The 8,316-nt window shown below is 39.7% G+C and overlaps 1 protein-coding gene and 1 long non-coding RNA gene across 2 annotated transcripts; both read left to right on the forward strand.

Moving 5' to 3' along the window:
• The first annotated feature begins 518 nt into the window (after window positions 1–518).
• atp6ap2 (ATPase H+ transporting accessory protein 2) lies at window positions 519–5,130 on the forward strand. Its single transcript, XM_053439525.1, has 9 exons — window positions 519–634; window positions 1,732–1,862; window positions 1,974–2,102; window positions 2,246–2,341; window positions 2,433–2,570; window positions 2,825–2,878; window positions 2,966–3,115; window positions 3,215–3,334; window positions 4,288–5,130. Exons 1-9 carry the CDS (start codon window positions 559–561, stop codon window positions 4,480–4,482), a joined length of 1,089 nt encoding a protein of 362 aa, XP_053295500.1. The 5' UTR covers window positions 519–558; the 3' UTR covers window positions 4,483–5,130.
• A 1,019-nt stretch (window positions 5,131–6,149) lies between these two features.
• On the forward strand, window positions 6,150–7,864 carry LOC128455797 (uncharacterized). Its single transcript, XR_008341763.1, has 3 exons — window positions 6,150–6,311; window positions 6,866–6,955; window positions 7,250–7,864. It is a non-coding gene; the product is annotated as an uncharacterized LOC128455797 (long non-coding RNA).
• The last annotated feature ends 452 nt before the right edge of the window (window positions 7,865–8,316 follow it).

Consider the following 8,316-nt stretch of genomic DNA (forward strand, 5'->3'; position numbering starts at 1 on the left):
ACATAACTTCAGTTGTGCACCATAGCGACATCAAGTGTTTTGGCCGTGTAATCAACGATACAGGCCGAACTTGACGGTACGCTGAGGCTAAACATTGGTTTTGATAACTCCCATAAAATAAAAATGTATATGCACAAAAGAATATATTTTAAATTTTATTGACGTAGGTTTTTAGATTAAAAAAGGGATCTTTGAAGTCTGTGCCTCTCAAATTAACAAAATAAGTTGCATGAAACATTATAATTATAGTATATTATTCATCCAATGAATTAGTCTCCAAAAGTGGAAACACTACTTTATCCCAAAAATGTAAATAAACAATTTTGTTTCTAAATAATAAGAATACATTTAAATAAAATATATAACAATTTGTATTACAATTAAGGTTATTACATTTATTATTATGATCATCGTTATTGTTATAGTTAGATTAATTATTATATTATTTTTTTAATTATTATTATAATTTTATTTTCTCCCCCCCTCTCTTGTGCGTCCGTTGTATAGCGTCACTTCTTCCGGCGTGGTGACGTCAGGTCAGCTGATCTGAAGGTAAAGATGTCGCTGACAGACTGTGGAAGAAGGATGGAGGCAGTTTTCTCCGCCGTGTTCGCCCTCTTCTTCCTGGCTTCAGGTGAGCGACTGAGCGTCGACACATCGGTTCATGGTTCATATAATTTATTTCTTTATATTATTTATTCTTCGCCTCCATTGAACGACAGCACATTAGCTTCTTGCTGCACGGTTAGCATCGTCCTTTAGCTCGCTGCTGGTTTCTTACGCGAGATGCGATGTCGTAGCTTTGTCACGAATCATGAAATGTGGGATAATATTGCTTCATGGTCGCCTCAAATGTTTAATCAACGTGGGATTCAAACCATTTGGTTGAAATCTAAGTAGCGCTACGTTAGCTTGTTGCTAACAACCTCTTAGCGCATTAGCACACCGTACAAGCTAGCGAGGAGGAGATTCTGCGTTATTGACAGATTCGTTAAGCGGACATTTAACCGAATGGAAAGGTACGTTCATTAGCTTCCGTGTAGCTTGTTGCTAACCGTCCGAGGAGTGTGCTGTCACGTGATTTCTTCTAAACTGGTAGTTCCTCTTCGAGACTCATCGATCCCAGCTGGTCCCAGTCACGGGTTCCAGCTTCCATCCACAGCGCTGTGGAGTTAATGTCTCATCTTTACTCTGACCCCGTGAAGCCGGGCTGCTGCTGTTTGCTGTGACCTTTTTTAAATAACACCTCACTGCGAATGAATTACAAGAGCTGCACTGACAGAGGAGACGGGGCCTCTCATGTCTGAGCTCCAGTTTTCCATTATTGCAAAACAGCAGCGGGGGAATGGAGGACGGTCTGTGTGAAGTAGAGCTGGACGATATGGCTAAAAAAGTGAATCAAATCATAGTTTACATATGTAAACATAAAGTATACGCTATAAAAACAACAACACCCCCCCCCCCATCCATATACAGAGCAAAACAATATTGACAGGAACCAATTAAACATGTATCTGAAGCTTATAGAATTGTAAAGAGGAAACATTAAAGGCAGGGAAATCGAGATAATTGAAAATAATAATTGTATACATACATAGCATAAAGGAATAAATCAGATGTGAATTTGGAGTCTTAAGGATTAGTTTTTCTACTGGTGAGTAATGGGACCATGATTTTATTCTTTTCCACGTGTTTTTCTTGGAGTGACCATCTTCTCATTTGTCCCCACAGGTGTACATGGGGACAGCTTAACAGTGCTGCAGGCTCCAGAGTTTGTGTCCTTCCAGAAAGGAGACTGGCCTGTGTCTGGAGAGAAGATCCCCGACCTGGTGGCTGTAACCATGGGCTTCTCTGTTAAGGAGGTGTGTTGTTGTCAAAAGAAGAAAGCCTCACAAGTTGAATACTATTTTTTTTTTTATTTTCAGAAGTAGCTTAAGCTCAAAGTTATGCTTGCATATTCTTTTTTTTTTCAGGATCTGTCCTGGCCAGGTCTCCAGGCTGGTCCATTATTCCAGCGTCCCCGTGCTAACGTACTGGTGGTGGTGAGAGGCGTTGACAGCTTGGCGCTGCCTCAGAGTGTGGCCTCCTACCCCTTGGAGAATGTGAGTCAGACCTGAGTATGGCCTAACTTGGGAGTTTTGCTCATCACATATTTTTTTTAGTGTAAAAATAACAGTAGACCGGATTGAAGGAAATGTTGAGGGAAACAGCTCAGTTTTTCAGTGGCTCATCTTATCTCTTGCAGCCGGTACCTTTCACCCTGGATAGTGTTGCAGAGACAGTCCACTCTCTGTTTGCGGAGGACACCCCTGTAGTGTTGCAGCTGGCCCCTAGTGAGGAGGTAATGGCAATATACTGAGACTGACTAAGCTACATCTGTGAAAGCATGCTTAATGTACTCATTTGTCATGTTTTTGTTTTGTCTCTGTCAGAGGCTGTATATGCTGGGGAAGGCTAACGCAGTGTTCGAGGACCTACCAGTCACCTTGCAGCAGATTCGTGCCCGTCTGTCCCAGGACGGCTCTGTGCTGTCCTCCCTGCCTCTAAACTCCCTCAGCAGAAATGCAGAGGTCAGTTTCTATCAGCAAAATCATTAATACATTGTCTTAATCAGATTATATCTTAACCAAAATCCAATTTTTGACTGGAAAATCATACTGTACTTCCAAAATAGGGTGTGGAAATTTATATTCTTATGCAGTTTTAGCACACAACAGTCAGTGTATCTGTCACATAGCAAATTTATAAGAACTTATATCCTTGGATTTCTCTACACTGCGATGGGAAAACTGAATTAACGTCTGTCTGTTGTGTTGCTTCTCAGGCTGATCTGCTCTTTCTGTCTGAGGTCCAAGTCCTGCACGATATCACAGCTCTTGTAAGTTGATCTGGTTCAGAGGACTTTTTTGTTTCTCCGGAAAGTGAGATTAGTCTGTCAGGTTTGACTCTTCTGTCCTTCTTATAGCTACAGAGACACCGACATTTGGCTAAGGACCACTCCCCTGACCTCTACTCTTTGGAACTGTCTGGCCTGGAGGAGCTGAGCCGCCTCTATGGTCAAGACTCTCCCCAGTACCGTGATGCTACTGCCATTCTTGCCTCTGTCCTGCAGAAGGTGAGGAGATCTGAAGAAGTGACGGGCCTTAATTACACGACCTCCTCAAGCCAGTCATTGGGTTCTGTTTTTAATCACATGTATATCTTTATGTTGTAGTTCGGAGAGGATGTGTATGGTCTCTATGGCAACAGTGCTGTAGTGGAGGTTGTGACGGTGAAGACCTTTGAGACTCCTTTGACCAGGAAGTCCCGCTCGATCCTGGAATCCAAACAGATTGTAAGTCTGAAGCAGAAATGCTTGTGAAATATTTACCAAACTCACGCTGACCCAAAATTGAAAACCTGCACGGCCAGTATTTACAGTGTTGCTGTCTTGTCACACCTTGCATCTCCTATAAACCCAGTTCCAGTCCATGCTTCTTTGTTTTTATTACTTAGGTCTGGAACCAGGGAATGCTTTGATCATCCACTCTATTAAAAAAAAGGGGGTAAGGGGAATGGGGGTGAGAGGGTGACGGGGTCCCGCAGAGTCCGTTCTGACATTGTTTTTAAAGCATCTTATGAGACGTTATCCCCTTCAACACTCAGATCCTGTTGGGTATTCATTGTAGGGAGGTGAACAGTAAAGGGTGTGGGGTAGATGTTAGGGAAAAGCTGGTTTATACAATTAGTTATAATCAGCTGCTGGTTTATAACTGTCTCACATTATGCAAAAATTTCTCCTTAAAAATAACTGTCAAGGTTGTTTTATACTCCCACTCTTTGCACTGAATGCCTGTTCTTCAGCTATTTAACTTCTGGTAGAAAAACCCATAAGTCTGACGTTTTGTTGGAATTTCCACCTATTTGACATCCTCAAACACAAAAGCTGGTAACAGAGGAACTGTAAGGTTGTAATGCATGTATGACCCATCATTTGAAAGGTAACCAAATTAATCACCATTTGTGGCTGCAGATGGCGCTGTTGCAAAAGTTACACTGTCAAGTGAAACATCCGAGGTTGGATTAACATATTTTGAAGACAGTTTCAATACAATTTGTAACCCTAATTAAGGTTGGATAAATTATGGCACTGTTTTATTAAAGTTTAATTAGTTTCATTTTGTTTTACCTGATAAACTGGAAAGTGGGTGTACATAGTTAAAATTGAATGTATCATGATTTAAGTGCAGACTAATTTCAATGGAAACTAATGAAACAACTGCTCTGTTTTTGTCTATGTTTTTGCAGAGTAACCCAGGCAGCCCATACAACCTGGCCTACAAGTACAACTTCCACTACGCTGTCATCTTCAACATCGTGCTGTGGCTCATGATCATTCTGGCCCTCGCCGTCATCGCCATCTCCTACAACCTGTGGAACATGGACCCGGGATATGACAGCATCATCTACAGGATGACCAATCAGAAGATCAGGATGGATTAAGTCCTGACCATCGACACTCCAGCTGTTTCAGTACTCCCCTGTAGTGAATGTTAGTGTGTTGTGCGAGGTCTTGTTTAGTGAAAGAACTGTGACCACTTGATGGGAGAAAGAGCATAATACTGGCTCACCTCTTTGTTTACAGCACTGGCATGATAACAGACAAAAAAAGATATATTGCAGTGTTTTGCTCTTAGAATTGTTGACATAAAATGATTCGATATCACCCACCAATGGTGTCACGTCATTCCTGATATTTTTATCTCCTCAACAACGTTTAATTTTCCGCATAGTGGTTGCAATTGTTATTTTTATTGTAAAAAAGAAACTATTGTAATGTCATGAGAGAACGAGATTTGTCTGGTTTCTGTGTGCAGTTGTTGTGCTTGTCTTGCTGTGTGAAACTGTTAAGTTAAATTAAATCTATGTGTATATATTGAATATACAAAATGCAACTAAATGGAAACTGCTGTACGCTTATCGTGAAAAGATTTGTGTCGTGTTTATTTCAGGTACCCTGCTTCTATTCCAAATGATAAATACATGTGGGTTTACTTAAGTACTTGATCATATTGAAGGTTGTAAAGGATTGGATGTGAATAAATGAAGCTCTGTAAATTGCAATAAAATACCTGATGATAAATGAGTAAATGGATCAAAGTGATTATTGTCTTAAAGAAGTATTTGGTGTAGACAGTTCACATTTGCTGCTTTATTGTACACAAATGTGCTCTTACGTTTACTCAAATCACATTAGTTACCTAGTATTTTCAATGCATGTGTTAAAATATATTTAGGTTTACAACTAAGCTAATTAAACTTGAACATGTGCTTTTGGCCAAACTCCATCTGCTGATGAAGACCATGTGATGGAATCAAAAGGTCCTGCACACCTTGTTTTGTGAACTCTTACACCAGTCTATATACACTTTGCTGAACATGAAGACGCTTGTATTTGTACTTTTCCAAGTGTCACTTCATTTTTTTCATGTGTTTACTATTGATTATGTCAAGGAATTGTAATTCTTACTATTTCTGCTTCCTCTATAATTAGCAGCACAATACACTGTTCTTTAAAAGTTTTGTTTATCAGTGACTTATCCCAGGCTGTGTAAACCCTCCAATTCCTAAAGAAAACTGGAACATTAAATTTATGGAAAAACGCTCCAACTAAAGTATGTAAACAAAGGTTTAAACTCTGAGAATTAATACATATTTTGTAGTTATGATCAGAACTGGTGTGGGTTTACATAATTAACTCAGTGAAAGTGTAAAATAAAAATACTATATCAAATATTTTTATGGCAACTTAACGTCACCAGAGGAAACGATTTAGAATCAGTGCACAAATTTCCCAAACTTCCTTGGAATTAATGAAGTAAATTACAAATCTATGGAATAAATTGATAAATGCGAGTTCCATTGTTTATGCTTTTAAAAATAAACCCATTATGAAAGTATTACGGGTTTCTGCTGATGTCATGATGAGAGTGAAATAAGGGTGCGTCCTTTTAAAACAACAATTTAAATATTTCTTAAATAAGTGTAAAGGTCATCACTGCATGTCCTGCTCTTCCTGTTGCATGCTCATATTACATTGTGTCACGGCTCGGCCAATCAGAGTGCATATCTCAGCTTTAAGTCCCGCCTCTGTTGACGTTGGCTAGCTGCTATCGGTCGAGTGCTTTTGTAACAACCTCAGTCTGAGGGTGAAAACAGATCAGCTGTTTGTGTCGGATCGTTCAGAAAACTGTGAATTATCAGCGACACACGAACTCATTTCATCCACAGATCGAAACAACCGATAAACATGGTCTGACTGATCATTAAAGGTGAGTTTGTTTTATGTTTACACGTTTATTTGGTGATTTAAAACCGTGGTCGATTGCGCCCATGTCAACGAGAGAAACAAAATGACAAACACAGATGTTTACTATCTTTATATTTCTGGTGTGTGAGTGTCAGAAGAGGTGGAAAGTAAATGTACCTTACTCAATTACTTTAATGCTGTTTTAAAATAATTGTACTTCACTTGATTAATTCAATTGTACGTTTATTTGTACCAATACATAGCATTTGAATGTACTTTTAATGCCACTACGTTGATGTTGAAGCTTTAGATAATTGTCATTAAAATCTTAAAACATGTAATATATGCTAATATATTAGATTGTTGACATGGCTAAATAGCAGTTAGCACAATGGCAAAAACGAACCCCACCTTCCGCTGTATCATCAAAATCCAAATTCAAGATTTGTGTGGACTAAAGTGACATGAAGATATTCTATTTATTATTAAAAAAAATCTTCATCAAAACTCTTTGAAATATTGGTCCTTTTATTTACATTGTATAATATGTTGTCATGTTTTTGTCTCATATCCTAGCTAGCATCTATGTGGTGAGGAAGATCCGGGCCTCCATTGCTGATGGAGAGCAAAAGGAGAAACCCAATGTTTCACCATGTAGTGCTATCGGTAAGACAATGATTACTAACAAAGATGATATCCTCTGTAAAGAGAGCAAAATCTAGAAAATGAATGGGTCTCAAAAATCCTAATACAAGTTTAAATAGCTATCGTACACTTGATGGAATCTTAGCTGCAGCTTACACTTACGTACTATAACCTGCTCAATCCTCATTATTCTTATCTGACCATTATGTCATGCAGATTAGGAGTCTTAGAGGTAAAGACAGTGTGTTTAGGCTTATGAAGCACCATTATGCATTACATGTCTCTGACTCTGTTACGCTTCTCTCCTCTACTTAGCTGAAAAGGGGGCTGGACATGAGTCGCTAGAAAACAAACCAGCGGCGGCTCTGATGTCGGGGCCTGAGGAAGACGTCAGTGGAGCAGCAGTCATGGGCGTGTCCTCGGAGAAGGCTCTGCAGTCATGTGGCTCCTGACATTAAAGATCACGCTGGACACTGGGACTGGGATCCACTCACTTGAAAATTGTAATTTGTCATCTTTGTACAAATGCAATGCAAGATAAAGTTTCACTGTTATGGCCGATCACTTGTATGTACATAACCATACTCTCACATACAAAGCTCATCATCATTGATTTTCGAGCGGCCATGCGGTGATGATTCCAGTCAAGTGTCTGTGCTGAACTCAGTGTCGAGATCCTCATGACTCACATTTTTGCCTTTTTCACAGCAGACATTTGGGCTCACCACAGCACGAAAACACACAAATAACCTTATTGTAATGTAATGCAGACATCCTTGTCGTTTAATTCAATTTGGTTAGTCCTCATGTTGTCTGTGAGAAAGGCCACATTTATACTCTGCAGTGTTTGAAGGCCGACTCACCAACCTCTCTCCAGGGGCTGAGTAGGCCTGATGTTGTTGCCGTTGTATCAATAAATGGATAAAAAGAGTTGCCACTGGGTTGATGTGTACATATTAAATGTCGGTGGGTTGTGGTGATTGATAACATTAATCACCAACTACTGGAACCTGTTCCTGTGGGTGTTGTGATCCAGTAAATCAATCTGAGCCTTTTGACATGTGAAGATCAAATTGTAGCCTTTGCCCGTGTGACATGGCCGCTGGCGGAGGCGATCAGTTGGACAGATTCCAAAAGTTTTTGTACATTCCATTCATTGACACACCCACATTAATTAACTCCGGAAAATGCAGATATTACCCCTTCCGGTTAGGTGGGAAGCACAAACAGCAAGTGTCTGGATGAACCTCCCTCTTCCTTGCAAAAAGATAAACAGATCCATCATAACTTTTCTTAACCGAGGATACTCGCAAATAAAATCAAGCTTAACTACGTTTCTTTTTTCTAAACATCTTGGTTTAACCATTAAAGTTGCTCGGTAA

Source organism: Pleuronectes platessa, chromosome 14 (assembly GCF_947347685.1).
Source record: "Pleuronectes platessa chromosome 14, fPlePla1.1, whole genome shotgun sequence".
NCBI lineage: Eukaryota > Metazoa > Chordata > Actinopteri > Pleuronectiformes > Pleuronectidae > Pleuronectes > Pleuronectes platessa.

Excerpts from the sequence above, each read along its gene's own strand:
- atp6ap2 (XM_053439525.1), top strand. The coding sequence starts at position 559 with ATGTCGCTGACAGACTGTGGAAGAAGGATGGAGGCAGTTTTCTCCGCC. Across the intron at positions 635-1,731 it reads CCTCTTCTTCCTGGCTTCAG|GTGTACATGGGGACAGCTTA; the intron begins GTGAGCGACTGA and ends TTGTCCCCACAG. Across the intron at positions 2,103-2,245 it reads CCTCCTACCCCTTGGAGAAT|CCGGTACCTTTCACCCTGGA; the intron begins GTGAGTCAGACC and ends TATCTCTTGCAG.